This window comes from Strigops habroptila, chromosome 6 (assembly GCF_004027225.2).
Source record: "Strigops habroptila isolate Jane chromosome 6, bStrHab1.2.pri, whole genome shotgun sequence".
NCBI classification, from domain to species: domain Eukaryota; kingdom Metazoa; phylum Chordata; class Aves; order Psittaciformes; family Psittacidae; genus Strigops; species Strigops habroptila.
The window spans coordinates 46,814,181-46,840,167 of record NC_044282.2 but is presented as its reverse complement, the minus strand read 5'-3'; the positions used below and the strand labels follow the sequence as shown (position 1 = coordinate 46,840,167).

General features: G+C 45.2%; 1 protein-coding gene and 1 long non-coding RNA gene across 2 annotated transcripts; one reads left to right on the top strand and one right to left on the bottom strand.

Moving 5' to 3' along the window:
- Positions 1-1,168: 1,168 nt before the first annotated feature.
- ID2 (inhibitor of DNA binding 2) lies at positions 1,169-4,584 on the bottom strand. Its single transcript, XM_030490961.1, has 4 exons — positions 4,354-4,584; positions 2,977-3,689; positions 2,671-2,735; positions 1,169-1,993 (listed from the first exon to the last, which is right to left on the bottom strand). Exons 2-3 carry the CDS (start codon positions 3,322-3,324, stop codon positions 2,679-2,681), a joined length of 405 nt encoding a protein of 134 aa, XP_030346821.1. The 5' UTR covers positions 3,325-3,689; positions 4,354-4,584; the 3' UTR covers positions 1,169-1,993; positions 2,671-2,678.
- A 361-nt stretch (positions 4,585-4,945) lies between these two features.
- LOC115610025 lies at positions 4,946-24,733 on the top strand. Its single transcript, XR_003992081.2, has 3 exons — positions 4,946-5,127; positions 8,813-8,958; positions 24,494-24,733. It is a non-coding gene; the product is annotated as an uncharacterized LOC115610025 (long non-coding RNA).
- Positions 24,734-25,987: the final 1,254 nt, after the last annotated feature.

Sequence of the window (25,987 nt, the reverse complement as noted above, 5' to 3'; positions counted from 1 at the left end):
CCGTCACCCCCCCGCTCCCTGTCCCAGCTTGTGCTAACCCTTCTTGTCTCCTGATTGCATTGATCCTCTGAGGGCACGCTTCTGCTTGGGCAAGGCAGCTCCTGCATTAAGAGATCAGAGCTGGCTTTCTCCCAGCCTACGTGAATGGATTTGGTGTCAAGGGCAAGGAAAGGCAGCCACTGCTGCCTGCTGGTGAAAGTTTTACTGCCCCAGGTGAGGCTCCAGCCTTTTGCTCAGTGTCCCCAGAAACCCAAAACACACTCTCTCAGGCCCAAGGCATGGTGCCTGCCAGAGAGCTGTCCTGGCCCCAAAAGCATCACTGCAGCTTCCTTCATTCTTATTGCAAGTGATTCTTTTCAGAACATACATAGGACTCAAAACTTAACTTCCCATTTCAGGCAAGTTTATGAGTAAGCTTAAATTAGAACATCATCTGATAAGGACAACTAAGCAGATCTAGTGAGCAGTGATAGCTACAGTGGAGTCAAAAGGGCACAGTAAGGCATCCCTTTAATGAGTAAGGGATAGTACATAGCTTCAGAGGGCAAAAGAGAAATAAGAAATAAACTGTTACTGGCTTTCAGGAATTCAGACTCCTATTTCAAACTTAATTTAATTCTTATGGAGAGTCCATCCCTTTAGGAGCAGCCAAAGTTTAATCAGTAACACAACAGTGATTTAGCTCAATTCTCAGTATCTTAGTCATACAGAGAAGCTGCTGCAACTGATTAGAAACCCCATTTCATTGAAATATTGCATGGAGGCATGAACATTCCAGTGTGGAAAGGCAACAGTCACTTCATCACTCTAGATCGCATGTTAACGCATCACCAACTCTCACATTCAAAGCCTTTTTAGAGAAATGTAATAGTTGGGGGACTAACAACCACCCATAACCCTTAATTCCAAGTGATTATTCTAAACACAAATTAACAGATCTGGGCCATTACTACTGGGAACTGGATCATCCATAGGGGTGGGAGAGAGGCAGTACTCCCAGGGAAACGTCTCAGGATTAACTGCTTTTGTATGTTTCCGAACACTTTGTCAATAGCATTCCCTGTGTAATAAATTCCTTTTCTAGTTCCTTTCACACTGTTTTACAGGCAGATCACTTAGAAGTTTGGAATATACACTCAAATGACTTTCCAAGTTACAAGAATTATTATTCACTTCAGGTAATTTTATTCTTTATATTCTCTACATATTTGAATTTTTACTCAGTAAAGTCATAACAGAATGTATAAGTATTTGAAAAAAAAAAAATTAATCAAAACCACAACACAAATCAAAGCAAGCAAGCAGTTGGTCCCCAAAGAATAAAGCAAGCAATCAGTTCAATAAACACACTTGATTTATTTTGTATAAAAAGGGTTAAGTTTACAACTAAACTTTTATAAAAAGTTTAGCATGATTAAGTACATCATTACACTTTTTGCAGAAATGTGTATTTCTGCCACTATACAAGAAAACTCTAATTAAAGAGTTCACAAGGTTTCACTCATATATATATATTTATATATAAATATATACACAGCATTCAGTCCTAGGTTTGTGTCAAAAAGGTAATTTCTGACCACAGACTTCCCTAAAAAAACTGAACACTGGATCCTTCTGGTACTCACGCTCCACCTTTGGAAAAAAAGGCAAAGTCTGCTTTAAAATGGGCAACTCCTTGTGAGATTTTTGTTTCGCTCCCCACGTTGGGAATAGTATATAAAGGAAGCCTTCCAACTAGGGAAAGGGTATTTAAGAGTCTCTTCATAAATAACTAGGTTCAGTCCAAGTTGAAGAATGGGGTGGGGATAAAGATCAATCTTGATTTTTTTTTTTTCCTTCTTCATTAACTTTAAAAGGTCCTTTTAGTTGAATGTGGATTTTCCCCTCCAGATACAGCTGAAAAATAAATTCAGCACCTCAAGAAAAAAAAAGATCCTGTAGACATTTTCTTGTGCAAAAAAAAAAAAAAAAAAAAATCTCATCAGTGGAACACCTGCAAGAGATTGAAAAGAGGCATATTTAAGAGAACGCTAACAGGGCAGAGATCCGGACAGACTGGCGCCAGAGAGGAAGCCACAGTTTGAACATTTAACCAAACACTCAGAGATTGGGCAAACGCTGGCGTCCAGATGCAACACATACACGCTCACACACTCGCTCTCAAAAGCGCAAATTGAACATTAAAATAACATACACTCGAGGGGAAAGAGTAGAAAGAGGATTCGCAGCCCAATCTTTATTTAGATCTCTGTAACTGCAATGCTCGGAGGCGCCAGTCTGCCTCTTACAGCAATTATTTGATTAAAAGCAGTCACTCATTTAACTGATAGCGCAGACAATCCCACATCACAGAATTTTAAGGAAATGTGCCAAGATTCCCAACTTAATCAGTCACTTTGGCCCAGGAAACCAAGACTCCCAGAAAAGATAACGAGAGTATTTGCATTAAGCAGCGAGCAGTATCCGAGCAGCCTGTGCAGCCTCATCAACCTTAGCAACGAAATACACTTCGGACTGCGAGGCTCAGTTTTTCGGCTCATTTCTTTCTGATTATAACGGCATCTCCTAATCAACTTTTAGGAACGATTTTTGGAAGTAACCATCACGCCCCCCGTTCCCCAGGGAGGCACTTTTTGCCTGAAGTTTAGAAACGAGAAGCGCTGCACTCACCGTTTGCTTCAGCCACAAAGTGCTTTGCTGTCGCTCGACATGAGCTCTGAGGGGAACTCGGACGCCTACGAGGAGAAAACGAGAAAGGGGTAAGTCATGGGGGGCGAGGTGCTCGCGCACTCGGGGAAGCGGGAGAACAGGGTCTCGGTGCATGAAGGGTTTCACCCGCGGCACGCCGGGCTGGGGACCCGCGGGAGGGTAGAGGGGACCGCCATGTCCCTGCGCTGCCCCGCAGCGACCCGCACCCGGTGCCGCCAGCTCCAACCTCGGCCAGCGGGAGCCGAGGGCTCGGTGGAGGGCACTTACCTGTAGCGAGAGAATGCTGATGTCTGTGTTTAGGGTGGTCAGAGGAGTTCGGGAGGAAGGGTTTTGGCCAGGTCTCTGGTGGTGCAGGCTAACGATGCTGGGGTGCGAGTCCAGGGCGATCTGCAGGTCCAGGATGTAGTCGATAACGTGCTGCAGGATTTCCATCTTGCTCACTTTCTTGTTCTGCGGGATGCTGGGCACGAGCTCCTTCAGCTTGGAGTAGCAGTCATTCATGTTGTACAGCAGGCTCATGGGGTCATCCACGGGAGTCTTGCTCCGCGAGATGCCCAGGTTGTGCTCCGAGAGACCGTTTTTCCTGACGGACCGCACCGGGCTGAAGGCTTTCATGCTGAAAGGCGGGTGGAGAGAGCGCAGAGCAGTTCGGTTCCGGCGGGCAGAGATTGCGGCTCCGGCGGGCAGCTGACAGAGGCAGTGGGTCGGTCGGACAGGCAGACGTGCGGGCAGCCGGAGCGATGTTGTCGCTGCTGTCCGTCCCTGCGCGCTGCTGAAGCTCGCACTAAGGCGCGGGGCTGCGCGGCCTCCTCTTATACGGCCGCCGCCGCCGAGCCCAGCCCGCGCTCGCTGCCATTGGCGGCCGGCGGCACGTCCATCACTCCGGGGCGCCCTCACTGGTGGGGCGGGCAGCGCGGGGGCTGCGCGGGCCTTCCGCCCGGAGAGCCAATCCCGGCAGGGGGCGTGGCCGCGCCGCACAGCTGAGGGAGTAAATAGTGAGCGGCCCGCTGGCGCGCGGCCCGGCGCGGAGCCCCGGGTCCCTGAGCTCGCCGCACCCCTCCCGCCTCATCAGGGTACAGCGGGCAGGCGCGGGGAAGCCGGTACCGCCGGAGCGAGGGGCTGGCGGGGGTCGCTGCGGGTTGTTGTGGAGCGGGGTCTGCGCGTACTTGTCGGAAACGCGGCAGCGTGAGTGAGCGGCTGCAGGTGCGAGCACCGCGAGCACAGAGCGCTGTACTGCTCCGAGTGCAGCCCTCGCCGCGCTGAGCGCGGGCACCGGGAGCCCCGGCAGAGCCGCACCGCTGCCGGCCCCCGCCGCGGGAGGCTGGACGCCGCTCATTGGCGCTCATTAAGTACATGTGCACTTGGGGGTGCTTTTACAGGCATCGCTCTTGCGAGGCGGCTCGTCCGCACCCCGTAGGTGCGGTGACACGGCGCTGTCACTAGCGATGCGCCGGTTGTTTCTGGTGACAAATGCAAATACTTGCTTACTACGCGCTGTACTTTTTGCGGCTCTTGGTTGCAGCCAATGAAACATCTTCCAGAAACATTCCAGAGGAAAAAATCGGGGAGGGGGGTGGAAGGGGATGTGTGTGTTTAGCGGGAGAAGAAACTTCGATTATTTTTGTTTAGGCCCATTATATTTACCTATAGTCGCCTACGCTAATGCCTGTGTAACGTACCGACACACCTTCCGTCCCTCTTCTCACACGCTACCTGAGGAACAGTGTGGACATACATATACAATTAATACAAATGAAATTCTACGCAAAACGCAGCAGTTCTGTAGTAGCCACCCGGATGTTTAAGGGACATTGGTGTTCACCGCAAGCAAGCACGGAGTGACAGCACACATCCACGCTGTCCGTGAGGACGGTGCTGTCAATCATAACCGCTCAAAGGAGACAGGCGCGGGGCTGATGCGCGCTGCGCTGGGGAAGCGGGAGGACGCACGCTCCCGGTACCTGGGGACAAAGCTGCGGGCAGCTAGGTCGGTGGTTTTGCCCATTTCCGCGGCATTCCCGGGCTGGTTGATCCCCAGCGGGAGGTCGTGGCCACTGTCGCCCCGGGGTGTTCGCCCCGGGGCAGGGCGGCGAGCGGCGGAATTCCCGCGTCCTGGAGCGCCGGGGGTGAGTCCCGACATCCAGCCTGCGGGAGGGCAAACACAATGCCCAGGTGCGGTTAAATAAAGTAAATAATAATGATAAAACCCATCCCGTCAATTAACGACTCAGTTAAAGTCACCACTTCGAGCGACCTGAGTCTTTTCCACAACTGAAATCTCCATTTCAAGCGTTTCTGGTACTTGCTCTGCGGCCACAGGTTTTAACCCTTTGCCGTGCTTGTGTTTCCGTATGCTGAACGCCCCCCTGGACGAAATTTTGACGCTATTTTTGGTGTAATAATAGCCAACATAAACAGGTATGTCACTGCTCCTACGGTTACTGCCTGTCGCTCGGACAGCGCGGCCGGCTCCCCACAGGATCCCTTGGCAGATCCAGTTTTCAGTACTGTGGGCTTCGCATGCTGCTCAAGCTACCGCGAAGTTATGCGAGGGGAGGCAAACCTGCGGGCACGCCGGTACGTGAGGGCTTCTCCCGCCACCCCTCACCCTGCTACGGTGCGGTGCGAGGAGCTTCGGCCGCGACCCCTCTCCCTCACACGAGTGGTCTGGCAGCGGCGAAAGCCCCGCCGGGGTGGGGGCTCCCCGAAACCAGCGGTGGTGCGTCCGGTGGCTCTTCCCCAGAGCGCGGCTCCCCGTGCGGCGGCGGCTGCCCCGGCGAGCCCCGTCCGCCTCGGTGCTCGGCCGGGATTTTTACAGCCGGTTCCCGCCCCGCACCGCTGCTGCAAACATCTGGTCAGAAGACCCGCCGCTCGCCGTGCACAAAGCGCCGCTTTTTCCTCCGCCCCCCCGCCCCCCGAAGCACAAACCCGGGGTTCCCCTCCCGGGGGTGGGGGGGGTGTGCGGGCCGCCCCGCCGTGGGGGGCCCCCGGCGCCAGCCCTCGGCGGCGATGGGGTGCGCGGTGGCGGCGGCGGGTGCGCGGCCACCCCTGGGGCGACACCCCCCCCCCGCCGCTCCCCCCGGGCGACGCTCCCCGCCCCGCCCCGCCCCCCCCGCGCCCGGGGCCGGCCCGGACTGCGCGGCGCCAGCCCCGTGACATCAGCCCCTGCCGCCGCCCCCCCCCGCCCGCGCCGCCCGGGCCCGGCGGCGCCGCTCAGGCGGCTGCCATGGCGACCGGGGCTGCGCCCGCGGCGGCGGCAGGCGGCGGCCCGGCCCCGCTTCCCCCTCCCGGGCGCACCTGCAGCGGAGGCCGCCGCCGGACGCCCCGCCATGCCGGGGGGGAGGAAGGGGAATGTGGGGGGGGGCTCCTGCAGAAAGAGAAGAGAATCGAGTAAAACGGGCAAAATCGCGTGCGGGGTGGGGGGTGTCCGAGGGAGAGATCCCGGCGCCGATCGCGACCCGGGCGGGAAGGAGGGCGGCGGGCTGCCGTGCGGAGAGAGACCGGGAGGGCTCAGTACTGTGGAACCCACAACCCCCAAAAAAAGAAAAGAAAGAAAATGTGTTTTCTGTGAGGAAAAATCACGCCTTTTGGGCAGGCTGCCCGATCTCTCGCTTCTTAATGCCGCCTCAGAGCAGCCCCGGGTCCCGCAGCGGCGCCGGGTCCCACAGCAGCCCCTGAGGCGGGACGAGGGGGTCCGGGGGGCTCCTGCTTCCCCCTATGCACCTCGAGCCTCTGCTCTAACGAAACTTATCTAAGACATCTAACAATAATGCAAATAGGTTTAATTGCCGCGTATTTAAGCCATCAAGCCCGACTGAAATAAAAATCTGTTAAACTTGGCCCGTTTCCAAGCATTTGACACCATCCAGCTTCCCCGCGCCATGGGGGGGAATGGGGGGAAGGGGGGTGTCCAGATACGTTTTGATACAGGAGTTTTCAATGTGCCAGGTAAAACATCTCCCTAAACCCGGCTGCTTTTAACCAACCACCCGGTTCCTTTTGTTTGCCTCGCGTTTCCAACTCACTGAAACAAAGTTTTAGAAAGTTTGGGGTTTGGGGTTTTTTTTGCTTTCCTTTCTTCGGAGCGGGAGAGTAATGCACGCAAAATATTTAGTTACAACTTATGCGAAAGGCACCGATCTGTAGAAGCATTTTCTACTTTCACAAAGGATTTTCCTGTTACTTTTGTTCAGGTCACAAAATTAAAAAAAAGAAAGGGGGCGAAAGAAAAAAAAAAAAAAGACACACGCGAAAAAAAAAAAGGGAAAAAAAAAAAAGTTGGGGGAGAGATAAGGTCTGGAAAACAATCTGGAATTGCCAGGCTGTTGGTGGGAGCTCTGCGGGGCTGGCGTCAGGAAGTCTGCGCCGCCTTCTATTACTGTTGATCCAGCTTTGTGCAGCTGCACTCAGTACAATTAGCTTGTAGAAACAATCCTGCTGTAGGCAGCCTCTTCCCTTCAAAGTGCTTTTCTATACTGATCCCCTCACATCATGATGCTGGAAATCAAGTCACAAGCCGACCACTGTTTGGCCAACATCATCTGTGGGAATTCATTAACCTCCATCCCAGAGATGCAACAAGAGATTGTTTGTCCAGAACTAAACTTACAGCTTAATATGATGTAGCCCATACAGGAAAAAACCTGTGTCCCCATTTATTTTTTTGCCTTCTTTTTCCTTTTTTTTTTTTTTTTTTTTTTTTGGTGCATAACAAGAAACACATTGTGCAGCTTTTTCTCTTCTTTTTTTCCTTTTTTTCTTCAGCGGGTGGGGAGCGGAGCTGAAACCAGGCATGAGCCGACTCCTGCTAAAACTTTGCCATCGAACTGCTTTTTGGTTCATCGGGCTGCAGTTTCCATAGAAGCAACTTATCCCCGCGATCATCTTGTTGGGTGCACTTTGCAAGCTCATTTCCCGTCTGAGTTTGCTCCGCTGCTCTCAGATGCTGCAGCTGACACATTTCCTCTCCGTGCACTTTGCACCCACCTCATCCTTGCCCAGATGCTCAGGGCTGATTGTGCCTAAAAGGGGGTTTCATTGCACTCCGCAGCTGCCTTGGGGGAAGGCAATTTTTTGTCTTGTTTTAAATTTTATTTCCACTTTCCCCTACTCCAGTGCTCCTCTCTGTGCCATGCAGCAGGGCCTTCTTGTCCCCATGCCCCCAGCGCAGCAGTGCTGGCTGGCAGGGACACAGCTGCGGCCACAAGCTCTCGGCCACGCGCCCATTGCATGCTGCTGTGTGTGAACGCTGCCGGTGGCTCACCGAGCCCAGGTGCTTGTCCCGGTGGAGTGGATCCAAGGGTGGGACACCACTGCTCTGCACCACTGGCCAGGAAGCCATGTGAGCAGCCCCACAGCAGACACAGGTGACGTTTCCCTGCTCCAGGGCTGTTAGTGAGCAATCGTGCTGCTGGGAGCATGAGTCCTGCTTCCTGACACCCCTGGCTGCTGATGGCAGGGCTCTACACATCCCACTGGCAGCACCTCTCAGGACAGTTGGGCTGGTGTCACTGCGTCCCGCTTCCAGCTACTTCATTTGGCTGCGAGGTGCACCCACCCCACTCTGAATCCCTCTGTTCTTCAAGGAACACATGGATGTGTTCTCTGACCCCCATTTCCAAACTCCATCCTTTTCTGGGCCATGTTTGCAAATGCCACAGATCTGCCACCTGTAAGATCTCCTCTCCCCCCATTATGCTTTGGAATAACATTGCTTTTGTACAGTATCATTCCCCTCACCCTCACTTTTAAACGTCCCTCATCTGCTGCTGTTGTATTCCCAAGCTTCATGTTTTTGGAGGCTTGGGAAGTATTGTGGCAAAACATGTATTTTTGCATTTTTTCTCAACATCTGCTTTCTGCCAGAAGTGCTGGACTATAGGATGGACAGGCCTTTGTTCTGATTTAGTTTCGACATGGGTATCATTTTGTGATTACACTCCTGAACTACTGTTCTGCAGGAATGCCTTTTAGTTCGACTGCGTTTTCTAGCACCACCCTGCAAAGAGGGGTGTTTCTACCTGTATTGTGGGGTTTTGCTGGGACATTTGTATCAAGTCCAAGTTCAGACACTTCAGTTCTAATATTTTCTTCTCTTTTGTAGGATTTCGTGTTCCTGTGAGTAGGGCCAGTGCCCTGAAGGCATTTCTACGTAAACTGCCACCTGCAAAGGGCTGTTGCTTACCTGATGCTACTTGAAGAAAACTGACATAAAATTTTTCTGGAAGCAGCATCTATCTCTCTGGCATAGTAAGTGTTCTTGGAGTGGGGTGTATTAAATCCATGTATTAACTCGTACGTTTTTACTTTAAAGCAGAAACATTTATTTTTAAAAATCTGGAACTGTTTTATTAGTGCTATGTCTATGTTTTAATTAAGTTATGTAGCATGTCTTTTAGAAGTGAACCAGTTAGGTGGCTCTCTAACTTTATGTTATGGGATCAAACAAGTTCATTTCTTAGTGCATAGCTTACATAGCAGATGGTTTTCATCTTCTCTAGCTTTTCTAGTGATACCTTTAAATTAGTATAGGTATAAAATGTTGCAAATTTTGCACTCCCCAGCAATTCTCTGCAAAATCCATTTAGAATACAACAGGGAGAGGAGCCAGGCAGGAAGTTACTGGTGGTACCTCTCATGCGGTAAGGAATAAACCAAGGAATAAAAGATGGGCTGCTGCTGCTTCTTTTGTTAGTTATCTGGGTGGCTGGGCCAGCTCCCCTCAGCCTCCCACTTTAGCCTATCTTTGATTTTTAGGTACAGGTCTGTAGGAATGAGATCACAAAATGCTTGGCTTAATTTCACTGGAGAAAGGAGGGGTGGGGAATTGGATTGGTGGGAGAAAATTTTGAAAATCTGTTCCAGGTATGTTCTGAAACACCACCACACACCACATCCCCCCCTTCAAATTGTAAAATTATTATAATTTCGAGTATAGATGTGTTTGTACAGTATGCTCCTTGTTCTAGCTAGTAACAATGTTTCATGAACATAGAGAAGAAATGGAGTCTGTAGTGAGACTGTCTTCTAATTGTTGGTGAATCTATAATCTTGCCTTCCTGTTCTCTTCAGGCAGATTTATCTCTGTTATGTGATGGCAAGCCTTGCAACAAGCAGTGCTGATGTAGTGCTTTACCAAAGCTATTGTTACTGGTTATGTCAGGACAGGACCCACAACATTTTCAATCCTTTTTCACTAATGTATAGAGGCAAAATTTTCTGTGGTTGGGAGAGCATAATTGCACTCAGGGTTTGGATTCTGGAAGTGCAGCTTAGCAAACTGTGTGTACCACATCTCAAATACAAGTGCACCCTCTCGAGTCCTCCTGAACCATGTGAGTTCCAGTGAAGTTTCCTAGGCTGTTAAAACTTCTCTTCGTTATAGGCCCAGAATGAGCGTTATCTAGGTTAAGCTGACTTTCTTAGTGACTGTCGCCTGCATAAACCCACCTGGGAATCACAAACTAGGTATGTGTCTAAATCTCTTGAGAGGCTTGGTCCAGGAGGTGTGCTCAGATCATGCTTAAATGCACATTGACAGCATGGAGCTTAGCACAAAGCACAGCAGCTGTAGCTGTCGAAAAGTTCAGGGGGAGAGAAAAAAAAGAACTGCTGCTTTTTTATAAGCAATTTTTCTCGTGAGAGCACTTGCCCTGGAAGGGAGAGACTCAGATTCAATGTTCTTCTCATCAGAGGTGATATAAACTCCCTCCTGCTTGCAAAGCACCCCTAATGACCAGACTAGAGATAAGGCTAAGGTGGAGGACACCCACCCATCCTGTTCAAGCTTGCCATGGTAAAGAAACAGATGCAAATTTCAAAGGGCCAGAGGGATTATAAACAAGAGGGAGCCTGACATTGTAGCTCAGGGGTAAAGGCATCTCCTGAATGGCAAGAAGCCTGAATGCTGGGCCTGGCCTGGCAGACTCACCCGTTCTCGAGGGGTGAGGTTCATCTCACCTTATCTCAGCTATTTGGAGGTTTGGTGTCTCTCTGCAGTCAGTGGGAGGAGAGAAAAAGAGACACCTGCAAAGAGTGGTTCATTCTGTGCCTGTTCAACACCTCTCTCCAGATGGAATGCATCTCCTCACTGGGGGCCATTGTTCTCAGCAGAAGCTAGACAACTGACTTTGACCAGAAGCCTGACTTATAGATGCCAAGTGAGGTGAATTCCACTGTAGATGACTAATTTTTCTCATGCATCATACCCCAGTTTTAGCCTTTAAAAATTTGGTGTGTAATCAAAGTTGGTTAGTTGAGTTCTGTCTATGTACAATGGTCATTCCTCCCATTGGGAGGCTGGAGATGGATAGGTGGGGTGAAATGCCCTGGGATGACGTATCGCTTTCTCTGAGGCCCATAGAGCCTAAAGGTCATGAGTGCCCCTAGTTCACGCTCATGAATCCTGGTGCCAGATGCCTGGAAGTTCAGTGTGGAACTATTACATGTCATCGTGCGAACTTCTTTTGCAGATGGTCTAAGTGACTAGAGGCACTACGTGCTATTTTTAAGAGAGGAGCCAGTTGCATAAAAATATGCATAAAAAATGTCAGAAGATATAAAGAGGCTACAACTGGAAATTTCAGAAAGCTGGAAGGCTCGTTATGTAAATCAAAAAAAGTTAAGTACTGTGGAAAATATTACTAAGTGTATATTGCATTTCATGCACTTGCATTCCCGGAAAAATCTGTCTCTAACTTCTAAAACTGGAGGTTGGATGTCTTCAAAAGTGTTACCTTTAATCCTAGCCGTGAAGAGATAAGCATGTCATTTTCAGTTTCAAAAAGCTATAGTTTTTCATTTTTTATGATGTGGAGCACTGCTGAGGTGTACTACAGGGTAAATCGCAAATCCGTACCTCATTGTTTCATCAGAGATCAGCAAAAGGTCACCCAGCCTTCTTATCAGATTGCAGGAGTGCAAGTGGGGTTTTGTGCTAGTCGAAGTTCAGTGCACATATATTCTTTGCAAATGGATGATTGCAGGAAAAGACAAGCTATGTGTTTTTATGATTTAATATTTGTCAAAGGTCATCAAAGGCTTATGTCCAGTCGTTTTGCAAAATATGTCTTGTAGAGGCAGTGGTGGACGAGAGTCCAGTTTGGTGAAATTAAAGTCGTATGTTCTCCTGAGGAGTTTTTAGCTACAAATACAGTTGGAGATGATTCCGCCACATTGTTCATGTCAATTGCTCCATAAGGCTGAATGCCTTCAACAATTACAAAACACATGGTTGAGAAACCCTTGTACTTTTTTTGTCAAAATACTGAAACTATATGTGCACCCAAGATGTTTAAATTTGGCAACATAAAAGTAATTGGGAATGGACTCAAAATTAAATTACTTAAGGCCTCAAGCTATTGTTTCCAGCAGAGACAAGAGGTCTGAAAACATTAAAAGGATGTGCAAACTTCTTAGAATATTTTGGGCCAGAACAAAACAGCTGGTTTATACCTAGCTGAGGATCTCAGTTATTCCCTGTTGAACAGTGAGAATTTGGACTTCTTGCAGTTTCTGAATTTCCTGCCTTCTCACTCTGCTTTGTTTTCACTTCAATAGCAATAGTTTTGTGCTTCTTACTCTCTTTCACAGCTCTACAGGTCTCTTGGCACTGGAGATGGGATTCACCTCACTTGACTTAAAGCATATGTCTGGTTAATGTCTACTTCTAAGCCTGTCTTTCAAGACTTAGTTTACAGGCAATTGGGAAAATCGTTGCTTCTGTAGTGACTTATTTCTTCCTAATACAGAAGTCTAAAAGACTCTAGATCTACCCTGATACCCTTTTGACTTCGGAGTCCAGCTGTCCTTAGCCCGGCTGGCATATGGTTTAACTAGACACCCTGGTTTTGATATGGTCTCAAACTTCCTCAAAAATTCTCCAATTTTATTGTTTTTTGTGTATGACTTGACACATTTTAATTAAAAAACTTAAGAGCAGCAAGAAAATGAGTGGTGACTGAAACACTTTCACCAAGAAGTTGTTCTGGCTGTGGTCTTGTGGAGTGCTGGGGATTTACAGGCCACAGAGTGTAATCTCTAGGCTAGATGCTCATAGTTGTAAGCTCTGTGCTTTTCTGCGACATAGTTCAGCCTGTTGTTAACTGTGGTAATCTTCGATTGCAGGAGTGCTTATTTGTTTGCGGCATAGATGAGACTTACATAGTGAGGGAAGCTGTTTTCTGTGGGAGCCTTGCCTCAGTTATTGTGGAAGGTATGCAAAGGGTTGTGAAAGAGGCAAGACACTCCCATAAAACAGCTGAATTCTGCTGTGGAGGACTTAATTCAATCCATGCCTCTGCCACAAAGTTTTTTTGTGAGATGATGGACAAGTCATTTAAAGCAGACTTTTGTCAGGAGACTGTTTACCACATGGGAAGTCAATGGGAGATGTTGTTAAATATCTAAAATGTAATGGAAATGCCAAGCACTCTGAAGTACAGGTTCCATCTATCACAAGCTTGGCATCCAGAACTGGAGTTATTAACCAGTACATTTTTTGGTCAGCTGCTTCACAAACAACTACTGGTTTAAGGTTAACAGCTTATAATTTAATTTTTTTTCCTTGAAAAGGGAATATCCCTTTTGAGAGTAGGACAGAGGGTATTCTAGTAAGTGTGGGAAATGATTCTTGGGTGGCAGAAGTTCCTTTTAGTAAGGGACATTCTAGTCTCCTTTCTAGAAAGCTTTTCAGGGCCCATAGATTGCTTCCAGCTCCTGCTCTCCAGCTGGGAACTTGCGAGGTGGTGCAGAGCCAGTAAAGTGACTGTCAGGGACCAGGTGGCACTGATAGAGAGGGACAGAAGAAAGATGGTGGCGGATTGGTTGGCTTGAGCATGTTAGGGCTGGAGGACCATGGAAAGTACCAGTCATAGCTGGATGGGGACTTGGAGCTGGAACAAGGAAGTCTAAGGATTAAAGGGGAACAGGGGAGAGGGAGAATTCAAGTTTCAGGTCTCTATTCATTCCTTTATGTTTCTTTCATTTAAAATGACAAGCTAAAATAAGCAACATCATCCGGAAAGTGAATGCTTCTGAAAAAGTTTCCTGTATTTCTGTCTCCTGTTAGGACAACTTGTGAAGTAAACTGTGATGATTTTAGCCCTAGCTAGATAAATTTCGTAGCTTATGGGAGATACAGGTTCAAGACTGATCCAATGAGGTCCTTATAACCCTCACATAAGAGGCACTCCAGAAGTGGTCATTTGAGACATTCACCTGGTGCAATGAAAATTCTGAGTTATGGTCTGAACTGGGAAGAACAGGATATGAAGCCTTGATTTTTGACAGGCATTTTAAATATCAGATCACTTCTTTGAGAGTTTCCTGAGAAAATTTTCAAGAGAATACTCTTGGTTTTCTTGTGCATGATAGTAAGATTGCTGAAGTCCTGAGAAGTTTCACAAGATGGGAAAAATCATTCTTCGTCTATCTATTTAGTATCATTTGGGGTACAGGATGTTTCAGTAGGATCCAGCATCAGATATCTTTAAAGACATATCTGATGTTAAAGATATGATGAATATTTGGGGGTATTTGGCTCTGTTTGCAGAAACAAATTATTTAGTACAGAGTGGCCATGCTCTGCTTCAGTGGTTTTGTCTTTTTTTTTTTTTAATGTGAGCTTCTGCTTTGTTTTCAATAGTGTTTGTATAGATTCCATCAAGGAAAAACAAATGTCACGGGAAAGTTTTAGGTAATTTTTCTGTTGTCTAGGTGGTTTTTGCTGTAATGCAGACGTTCCTTTTTTAAACCTGGTAAAGTCATTGCCATTTGGGGAGATGGTACTCTCTGCTCTGTACTGAGAGCAGCAACACACCTTGCAGAATTGTTTTAGGGAGCAATCTGCAGTGTGCCAATTGCTCTCTTTTCTGCTATTTTGGTAGTGTTTTGTGGAGTTGAGCGCATGTGTATAAGCTGCAAATGTACATTCCTGTATAGAATAGAGCAGGCTGTCTGCGTGGATCAGCTGTTATGGGGGTGGCTGTGGGTTAGACATGAAACAGGCTGTGGAAACTCCTTTGATGGAGCCTCAGTAGTCTTGATGCTTTATGCACATGGGGCCTGATGCAAATCCAGTGAAACCCAGGATGACTCTCCCTGTCGGTTCACAGCTTTTGGATCCAGCTTCAGGTGTGGTTGTGAATGTATATGGGAATGTAGCTGGTAGTTAGGTAGTATAGCAGTTGCCCGTGAGAGTGGAGGGGGAATTTGTTTCACTGCTCTGGGTTGGCAAGTGAATTTTATCTAAAGCTTTCCACTTGTATGTAGCCAGCCTGCTCAGGTTCTAAATAGATTCTGCCCTCAGACTGTAAAGAACAAGATAATCACTTTATGTTATGTACTTGAGAGCTAAATTATTTTAAAAGTCTGAAATTAGCAGATGAGGAGGAATTTATTTGCCAAATACATTTAGAAGCAGCTTGGGAAACCTGTCAGAGACCAGCTTGAACTGCTTAACTAGTGGCTGTTCAACTTAATAGTTCTCAAGCATGCTTACAGTATGAGGGAGACCAAAATAAAATCCCAGGATACATGGGTTTTTCTTCCAGACAACAAAAAATGCCATCAATTCACAAAGCAGATACTTAAAGAGGAAAACCTGCACCTAACCTCCATTACATCCTATGTGCTTCAGGCAAAAAAGAACCTTGCTCTTTTTTTGGACCCTCTTCACCCATTCTTTCCAGCTCTAATAACTTAGCACATTGCTGAACGTGACCTTTGCTCTGCTAGCAATGCCAGCCTTTACCATGTGTTAGTCCTTTTCCCACCCAGATATCTTCATGCTTTTCTGCATCCTATCCTCCATGCTTGAAACAAAGGTCTGGAAAATACTCTCCGGCCGTCCTCCTTCAAATTACTCCTTAAGATGGACTTTGACCCTGATGCCTGTGGGGCATTGCTGATTATAGCTAGGCAGAGTGGAAGTTAAATTGTTTTCTAGGCAGCCTATGTGAAAACATGCTCACGTTATTTCTGCTGTGGTTTTGCTGTCAAGCCCTTTCCTGCTGGGGAGGACAAGGCCATAATGCCGGTTTAGTAATCACCACCTGTCATTGGCAGCTGACGTAGATAAGAGCAGCTCCCAGCTCTGCTGGTTGTTACCTTCCCTCTCCTTCAGTCACAACTCTACCAGATTGCTTTTAGCCACCGTTCTTCTTTCATTCTGCATGACTCTTGCACATCTGTGAATTTAGCTCCCTTGCCTCGCTAGGGGACTGATGCAGAGTCCACCCTTTCAGAATGTGTTAACACATCTTGGCTTCAAGCATCAAAGGTCCATTTTTGGGGGGGTGGCTTGCTTGCATGTGGAGCCACAGATCTTAACCCTTCAGAGTGGCAGAAGGGCTTCCTTCCTAGTTGCTGTTACTTGCCTAACTGTGTATGGAAGGGGCAGGCATCCTAGCTAATCAGAGCTTCAGACAGGCAATTCTTCACATTGTTTTAGGGTTTTTAATTAAAACTGTGGGCTCCAGCATCACATGGCAGAGAGCCAGTATCAGGCATCTGACAATAGGCTTCACCATCTACCAACAATAAGGGAATTCCTCAGCGTATGCTCTGGAGGCTTCTGAAATGCTGTGAACGGGTGAGATTGCTGTTTGCAAAGCACCCCGCAACATTCAGCCTTGCAGGTCTGCTGATTTTTAAATTATATAAACAAAACCCTATAAGCCCCCCATAGCACAGAGATACTGACTTGTGTTTATACTGTCCAGATCACAGATGCTGAGCATGAATGCACGAACAGTCCTTTTGTATGGGGTTTGACACATTCTGCGGCTGTCTGCACTGTTTTTTAATACACAGAATCCCTGATTCTCCACTGCCTTGCACCCTGTCTATTCATTCTCACCCCTGTGAAGTGAGGGTAAAACACTATCAAAACAAAATGGTACCATTTTGCATGTTTTCCACTCAGTTTGTACAGGTGTAAATAACTACAGAAAGAACGGGGCAGAGCAGAACCTGACCCGCAGTCTGTCTCTCAATGCGTCTGGGGTCCTGAAGTGGGGGGATGACAGAACAAACACAAGCTGTTACCTTGCCATTTTTGCTAATGTTTTAAAATCAGGCAGCTTGTGAGGATGACAGATGCAGAAGTCAGACAGTACTTAGTTCCTGTAGTCCTCACGTGATGTCTTCTCCTAGAGCAATAGCAGTGTTACCCATGGCATGGGTAAGTGCTTAGGTTAGCTGGTATGGGAACAGAGTTATCACCAAGAGTTGTCTGAGTTGTTTAGGTATTGCACTTCTTAGTACTAGAGAAAGAAAAATCCATTGTTGTTTCTGCTGTTTATTACATTACCTTTGCTTTTATAAACCTTTTTAATGGAGAGTTAGCTCTTCAAGCTGTGGTAAGCCTGCTGCTTTGTCTCCTGGGTCTTGGATGTTAACAGCACCCAGGTTTTTAATTTATATGTTTGGGTTTTTTTATATTTGTCATTATAGTGACAGAAGACTGTACTCATCCTAACTCATTTTCAGTCATCCTCTAATACTGCCTGACATAGGTCTGCAAGTAAGGACCGAAGCATTCTTCCAAAAAACAGTAGCTCTTTCCCATCTTTCTCTTTGCACAAAGCCCAGCTTTCTGGCACCTTCCTTGCTTTTCTGGACAGCACATTTGAGCATCTTAGCCCAAGTGCCTTTTTTAACCAGAATTTAAGTTTATTTATGACTTTTTGATAAGATATCGCTATTACCTCTTTGCTGGATGTCTTTCGTAAACATATATCCTGTATATTCCGAGCCCCAGCCTGCCCCTGCTTTCTTTTTGCTCATCTGATTTTTTTGCTTCCAGAAATCCTGTCCAGTTACTCCTTCAGCTGACACTGTTGCCCACTCTGAATGCTAGTTTTAGGCTGGCTGTGTGCTTGCAATGGACAGGTTTATCACTTCAGTGGTTCCTGCAGGCAGGAAGTAAAGCTTCATGAGAAGGGTCGCGTCTTCTTCAGTGCCTTCTGTTGTCAGTGGGTTAGCACTGCTCTGTGCTCTACTTCAGATAACCTTCAAGATGTTGCATAGTGTTGTTTTTAAGCATTGTTTCTATGAGGGGGAATAACAAAGCAGATATTGTGGCCACAAAATAGACATATAATGCATTTCACCAGAAATGCAATGTTGGATTGCACCAAAAAAAATCCACGCTCCCTTAAAAAAAATGATTCCAAAGGTCTATATAGATAAATACTGGCAAAATCTGACTTCAGTGAAGTTACATAGGCTGTCGTAGTAGGTAGGAATAATGGTCAGAAGTTAAAAGTCTTTTGAAATCAGAACAGTAAATATTTTCGCATATCTTCAATTGAAATCTCAAGCTCACCATTGCATTAACATACCCACTCATTTTAGAAACTGTGAATTTTCATGACTCATTTCAGTGCTGTGTAACTGTTTGTATGCAAACGTGATGCTAACATTCTCACACCCATTGGAGTTCATGCACGAACAGGAGTGGTGGTGTTCCTTCTCCTTACAAACCTTACCTTTCCTAAATATGGCCTTGTGCCTTCCTTTTTCACGTTTATGATAACATTTGAAGAAATACTTCTGCCTATAATTTCAGAGTTGCTTCAAGATGGAAAGCCTCAAAAACAAAAGCACTTCGTATCAAAAAGCATTCCTGTTTAAATGACGCGTTCTCACATCTAAATGTGACAGGTTTGAAAGGGACTAACTTGTAGAAAAAATTGTTAAGTTCTGTCCTGAGAACAGGCATGAGAAGGTTCACCTGAAAGGTAATGTATCCATCAATGCATGTAAAGACTTAAAATGAGATTGCCATCTCAACCATAGCTAGAACAAACACAGCTGATGAATAAATGTATATTGGCTAGAATAAATACAAAGCATAATGCCAGATGTGGTCAGTGTAGAATGCAGAAAGGCAGTAAACTGAGTAAACATCAAATGAAAGATTAGCCTTAATTGTGAGGAATCAATTACAATGAGAAACAGAACTGGGGATCTCTTTTGCCCAAAAGCAGTTGAGGTACTTTTCTAGCTATACAAGAAGCTGTGTGATCTGCCACTGCTTTCCCATTTGAGGCTCTCAGCAGCAACCTGCTGCATATAACGTACAATTCAAAAGCTGCGTTTATACTCTTGAATATCTCTGGCAGAGTTGTAGGCTTCACTGCCCAGAAAATTTGGTTTACAGCTTTTGTCTGTTTTTCCAGATTGCACCTTTCTATTCTCCATAAACATCTGTAAGACCTTCTGCAGCAGCATCCACTGCAGTGCAATCACACAGCATGTCTCTGCCAGTGGTAGGAATTATGTAGTTTTTCAGTCTCTCACAAAGTCCAGATGGCTGTAGTGGAGCCTTCCAGAGTTACTCGTTGAGAAGCAATGTTTTTGGAGTTCAGTTGAGACACTTCATACAGATGTGTTGACTCCCCATGTTTGTGTGCTTCTGAAAATGTTTAGGCTTTCTAGATTCTTTAAAAAAGATTTCCAGTCCTTTTTCTACTAAAATAACCCTTGAAAATATAGAACAATTATAAAGGTTGAGTGTGCACTGGACATTCACCCCCCTCAAACCACCAAAACTATGGTGACTGTTCTGCTGTCTCTCAGAGGTCTACTATGTCCCATGAAACTGAGAGATGCATCTTAAAATCTTCTTATATATTTTTGTGGAGCTTTTTTATAAGTAAGCATGGGATTCACCTCACAGATTAAGGTACCGGCATTCAGAGGCTTGATGTAGTTGTCCGCATGTAGGAGTCCAGCACTATTGGAAGTGCTCAGTTCTCCCGTCTGTACTCCAGCTGCTGCTCCATATTGGTAAAGGAGTCACATACATGGTGTGACATCCTTGCCAGTCCTGCATGGCTTTCTTGGGCACCTAGTTGTACCTCAAGTGACATAAACAGTAGGCAGCAGACATCTACTCAGTGCACTCAGAGGAGTCTCCAGGGAGTGTCTAACCAGCTTCCCAAAAGTACATGTCTACTTTAGAGTCAGTTGAATGACTCTGTAGTATTTGACCACTAATTCACAAGTTGACATCTATAGATAGACACTGAAATTGTTTCTCTTATTTCAGGAGCTAATTCCCACCCTACATGTCATTGGTTTGCTATATCATGCCTTTCTGGAATGGCCTGTGCACCCAGCACAGGGAAACAGGTCAGTGCATATCAAACTGTGCACCAGCTCCTGGTTCTCAGATGTTTTGCTTATTTGGAACTTTTTGTCTGTTTATCCGCTTCTGGTGTTGCTGCTACCTGGCACAGGTACCCAGGGTCTGCTATGGTTCTAGTTAACATGGCTAAATCAGCCAAATGTGAGTGAACTCGAGTATCTTCACGTTGACATACCTCTGACTGTTAGCTGTGTGATCAGTTGGAGTCCAGCTGAGATTTCTAAGGTGACATGAAATTAAGCAAGTTGCAAAAGAAGTAAACAAACTGGAAAGAAGAGAAAGTAGGGGCTTGGTACCTGATCCATCTGTGAGTTCCAGACTGATGGATAACCTGCCAATATGAAGATCACTGCAGGATCAGGTCTTATGAAGGAAGCACCCCTCTTAATGACAGCATCGTTAGTAGTGCAGGTATATAGATCTCTTAAATTAATAGTGCAACAGATTGTTCCTGCTGCACTTTTCGAGTAGTTCAATATCACAGCCACAGCTAAAATACTCACAAGTTTGTGAACTTCAAAGCAAACTTTGCTTCTTTCTAAAGAGTCTTACAAACAACTAAGCATATTTTCTTTCACCTCATCTTTAAAGAAATTACAAACGAATATATACAGCACGCCTGAAATTCCTGCCAGTCCTTCATCTTGGTTTTCTTGGCATACTGGAAAGGAATCTGGATGATGAAATTTAATGTTAATGAGTACCTCATTTTAAGGTTGTGTTCTTGTTCTGTGCACTAATGTTTATCTGAACTACTGATGCTCTTATGGAGGGCCAAAAAAGATACCTAGAAGATAAATGCTAAAGTAACCAGTGAAATATTCTACTACTTTGATTTTTTTTTTTTTTTTTTTTGTAGTTTGAAAAGTATGAGTGGTCATTATTTGAGCTACATTTCTTTATTGATTTATATATATGTTGATTATAATGCTACAAATTATCTGCAATCTTGATTTCAAGAGCTAGACAATCGTGGGAAAAACAGGTCTCCTGTGGCTTGTGATGGACTAAATGTAAAGGCAGCAAATACTGGTGAGCTGTTAGTCAATGCAAACAAAAGCTGCAGGTAGTGGTTGGATTGCAAACAATGTTGTGGATGAGGTGTACCTAAACCCAAATGTCAAGTAGAAAGCAAGAATGTAAAGAAATGGCAAGGACAGCAACACCAGAGTGGAGCAGATGAGGGGAAGCTGAAAAGAGATGCCTAGAAGGGAAAAAACAAACAAACAAACCAAACCCCACCAGCAGTAGGCAGGAAGGATGAAAAGAAGTGAGATAAAAAATAGAAATGCTGTACGCTTACTGCTAATTTAGAAGAATCACTGAATGACTGTTGTTGAAAGCTGGACTAAAAGTAAAGGAGGTGAAAAGCTGGAGGGCTCTCTGAGGGGAGAGTAAAAGAACGTGTCCACCCTTTGAAAGACAAAGGCAAAGATTTCTGCTGGTTTCATCAGAGCAGAATTGAACTCTGTGAGCTATGGAGAAAAAAAAAATCAATGTTTTTATCTTGTTGTGGTCCTAATTTTACACATGTGATTCATATAATGTTTTACATTCTGTAAATTGAGTGCTTATACTTAGGAAAAATTTCAGGTATGAAGATCCTTCAGTGTCCTTCCTTATTCCTTCACTGGTAACAGCAGCAGAATCTCCTCCAGGCTTTGAGCTTTTGTACCTCAAATCCCAGCTACTTCTAGCTGGGAAAATGTTCTAGCCTGTGTGTCTGTTAGCTCGCGTCCTCTTCTAAGGGGCTAGCAAAGCTGGTCCTCATGTTGGAGTTTTTTTCCAGCTCATTAGTAAAATTGGAATTAACTGATCAACTTGCTGTACCAAATCCATGAGTAGATGTGAAGGAGACACAGCGTGGGATGCACTGAGCAAGGCTTCCGCCTTCCTTTACAAACTCCTGCGAGTCTGATTCCAAACCAAATTATGTTTTCATTTATTTTCATTCATTACAACTCTAATAAGTGTAATAGAAGAGCAAAATGGCTCTAACTCCTGGGAGAATGGCAAGGGAATTTTTTTCCTGTCTCATGTAGTGCCACTAAATCAAGCAGCCCATACCCTGAGTACAGAAGTTGCAGTTCAAGCACTGCAAAAAGGAGCTGGAATATACAGGTTTCCACCTGCAAATATAGGTCTGGTTGGCTGCGGAGACAGATTTGCCTCTTCAGGTCCTCCTCACCCTCTCATGATTAGAGCAGTGCTACATGTGAGCACAGCTGAGCAGCTCTGACCAAGGAATAAACACCACATTGAGGAGGTGCCAGCATCCCACTTCAAACCAGCAGTCTTTCCCTTCATCAGTTACCTTTGGCATACATCTCCAAGGGTTTATAGCTAGGTGGCTGACAGGGACATACTACATTGCAATCTCAGAATATTAGGTGTAGTGATGTTGTAAATACATTGTGTGAGCTGTTCATGGAGGTGAATGTATATTGGGGTAAAAGACTTTCAAACACGATTGCATTGTGCTTCATAGTAGCCTGTAGGAAAAAGCAAGCAGGGAAATGCATAATACCTGGGTAATAGATAAGCAATCCCTTTTCAAGTATTGGGGAAGCAGTTGCAACACAATGCCATACATCAATGCCCCAGGCTGCATTTAAACAGCTATTCTGCCTGAGTCAGGAAGAGGTCTAAAGTGCAAGTGCACTGACTAGTTAAAAAGCTCTTTCCAAGAAAGGCTGAGATCAGTTGTCGGTAGGTGTCCCAGACACAGAGAATGCTCAGCTTCTTTAGCATCTGTCCTCAGAGACTTGGAGCAAGTGCATCTTCCTCACTAGCACTGAGGATTCGTCTCCACTGCCCCCTGCCCTCTGCTGCTGTCTGAGGGGCGAGTCAACATCTCAGCTCTTAGCTATGGAGGAGAGCTTGGGTTTAACCAACTTGGAGACTCTGCTGCCTGGAGAGGAAGAGACATACTGCACCACAGAGATCACGTGTGTGATTTTTTGAGGATGCTGGTAACATTTCCTCTTCATAACTGTCTGGTGTCAAAGGGCATGCAGAAAACCATGGTAGAAACCATCCATTTGGTGTGCAAGGCTGCCACACCGGCCTGCCGCAGCAGGATTTACTAACCAGGACTTGAAACTCGCCTAGGCTTTGCTCTCAGTTCCACATTTTTGTTGCAGCACTTGTTACATCAAGGCCCAGTATCACTGCACAGGATGGGGTCCTGTCTGAATTCAGAGGGACCAGAGAAGCCTGTAGGTAGCTTGTATTGTATTTGTCTTTGCTCTGTATGTCCTGCTTGAACAGTTAACATTGTGTTAGATGGTAGAAACTTTAGTTAACTTGAAAGCTAAAGCATGGACAAATGGAGTGGGCTCTGACTCAGCAGCTGTTTTTCATGGATAGGTAAAACATAGTCATTGTGGAAAGGGTATTCTTTTGCATCATCTACTATAGAAGTCCCATATGTTTTTTCTTTGCAATGTTTCTTTGCAGATGTTATTTCTTCATGCATTTCTTTCTATTTCTATACAAACAGATTAATAATTTTTCCCAAATTGCCCTAAGTATTTTAAGGATGTTATACATGCTCATCAAGTGCTTCTTTATTCTTCATGGGACTGTTGTCATGCACCCCAGGACAGATTTGGATGCACCCAGGGTGATGTTTCTGAGTAACTGTGCTGGTGGAGCTGTCACTGTGCCTTGCAGCTGTCTAGCCCTCCCTCATTAAACATATAGAAGGAATATCTGCAGACTTGAAGCTTTGTATCCTTGGATATGACAGTCTTAAAGATGTGAGGATTAAAGACCTTTGTTTGGCTAGTCCCAATAATAATGGATACTTCTGAGTTAATTCACCCATGAGAAGCACATGTCTACCAGTATTTTTTGTTGCTCCTTTTCCAAATGAGTAACAAATACACTAGAGAATCATGCTGGTGCACCTTACTGCACTATGCACAGACAACAATATTTTTTCCCAGGAACTAATTCAGCACAGATGTTGTCACCTAGTTATAATGCAGGATCTAGTTGAGGTATCGGTGACTATATGTGGTCCCACATCTCCCACAGGGTTGTCTCATACCCAGTTGGAGCTCTCCCATAAGACAACCATTGTCGCTCACTAATAGTGTGTCTTTTGTTACTGGAGACACTATGAAATATTTGTCTTGGATGAGAATAAGAAATCTCAGTTTCTGCTCCAAAGCTGTTCCTGATGCTCTATGACCTGGTCTTATGCTCCGTCTACCTTTAGACAGCTTTATTTTAAATACTAGGTCCATGTTTGATGCCAGTTTTGGCAGAGCAGTCCTGCAGTCATTGTTTAAGTAGAACGAATGCTGAGGTCTAGGATCTGATGGCTCAGTGACATGCACAAGATGTAAAAAAGAACTTGGGATTGGCACTAACTGGATTAGACCAAGGTCCAGCTGCCCAGATGTTCTGTCTCCAGAAGGCGAAACAGGAGATGTTATTTAGGGAGACCATACCAGCCTGGCTGCTTTCTGCAGTCCATTCCCCTTGACTTTTCTAGCACTCAGCAGCAGTGTAAGGTACGTTAAAGTGTAGCCCTGCTTAGCCCTTTCAGTATCTGTTCATGGACTTTTGGTCCATCAAGTTATCTCTTTTTTTTTTTTTTTTTTCTTAATGATCCTACAGATGCAGTCGCCCTCCACAGCCTTCTGCATCAGCAAGTTCCAGAAGTTCACTTAGGTGCAGTTGGATGCATGTTATGCTAGAGCGCAGGAGAGGGGATCATCTGTGCCAGATCTTTCTGCTTTCCAATACAAAATGCCAGAGGCTGCCAGGACACAGTGTTGACTCACACAGAAAAAAGATACTGGGATATATGCGGACCAGAACCTGAATATATATTGACAAACCATCTCAAAAACTACGCTAACTGTGAGTAACTAACTGTTCTCTTCTCTTTAGTCAGTATATGGCTAACCTTGGATGTATGCATCTATAATGATACCTGGTTTTATAGATCACAGTTGTTGAAGTATGTTATTACAATGAGAAAGATGTAGTTTTCCAATAAAGCAACCTTGTGCTCTCATATCAAGGCAGTACCTACATATTCATTGCAGATGGCATATTACAGAAATAATCTTTTGCATATTTATTCTTTATCAAATATTGAACCATTGCTGTTCAAGCAAAATTCAGATCCATACATCTCATGAAGAAAACTGTTAGAACATAGTTGCCCTTAACACAGTTTCCCTTTAGTAATTTTTTGTATTGATGGATTTACCATTTTGTGGTTAAAGAATTTTTCATGCTGGAATATTTCGAAACCCATTTTCTGATAGAAATCAGAAAAATGGAAGTTTCTTGTACATCACTACTTTGGACAGCTCTATCTGGAGAAAAATAAAGGTAGCAGGTATGAATTAAAAGTAAAGGGAATGAAATAATCTGAGCTGCAGAAAGAAGAGTGCAAGTTTATTTTATTTCCTTGGTTATGTAGGAGTCTTGTTAACCAGTATGTAATGCATAGTCATGTAATAAAACATGCTAGACATTAAAAGGCAAAAACCCAGTTCACAGATGTTGTAACGTTATGAGATAATTTTAGGGAGTGAATGGGGTGAAAAGGCTGGATTTGTTAGAGAGGAAAATACCTATGGAGGCCTTTTCTGTGAGCAATACCATGACTTCATTACCATGTCAATTCTGGGAAAAGGCTCTGATTTAACACAGCAGTTGGCTGGATCCATATGGAGCTGATGAACCTCTGAATGAATAGTGAATGGAAAAACTGCTGGAATCTGCCTTCAGCTTTGTTCCCAGGATGACCAATGTAAAAGGCCTAAGAGCAATACTGCGCAGATGGTATAAAGAGGTAAGAAATCTGCAGGGTTTAGTTTACTTTTTCTTATCCTACACTGTTTGGGTTTTATTTTTTTAACCATATTTCAGTTCCTCCAACTCCATTTGCTTCAAAGTCTTTACTCACAAAAAAACATAAAAAAAAAAAGTGAAGCTTTTGGGAAATGAAATTAATTCAAAAAACATATGTAGCAGTAAACATTTACATAAAAATACAATTTAAAATGTTGAATTTTATACGGTATAGAAGTAATTGAAAGCATAATTATGAAATCCTGGAAAAAAAAAAAAGGCTAGTTAAAAGTTTAACAAAGA

Bases quoted from the DNA above. Each gene is read 5' to 3' on its own strand.
- ID2 (XM_030490961.1), bottom strand. From the start codon at position 3,324: ATGAAAGCCTTCAGCCCGGTGCGGTCCGTCAGGAAAAACGGTCTCTCG. The intron at 2,736-2,976 runs GTAAGTGCCCTC...TTCTCCTCGTAG, and splicing joins TCAGCATTCTCTCGCTACAG to GCGTCCGAGTTCCCCTCAGA.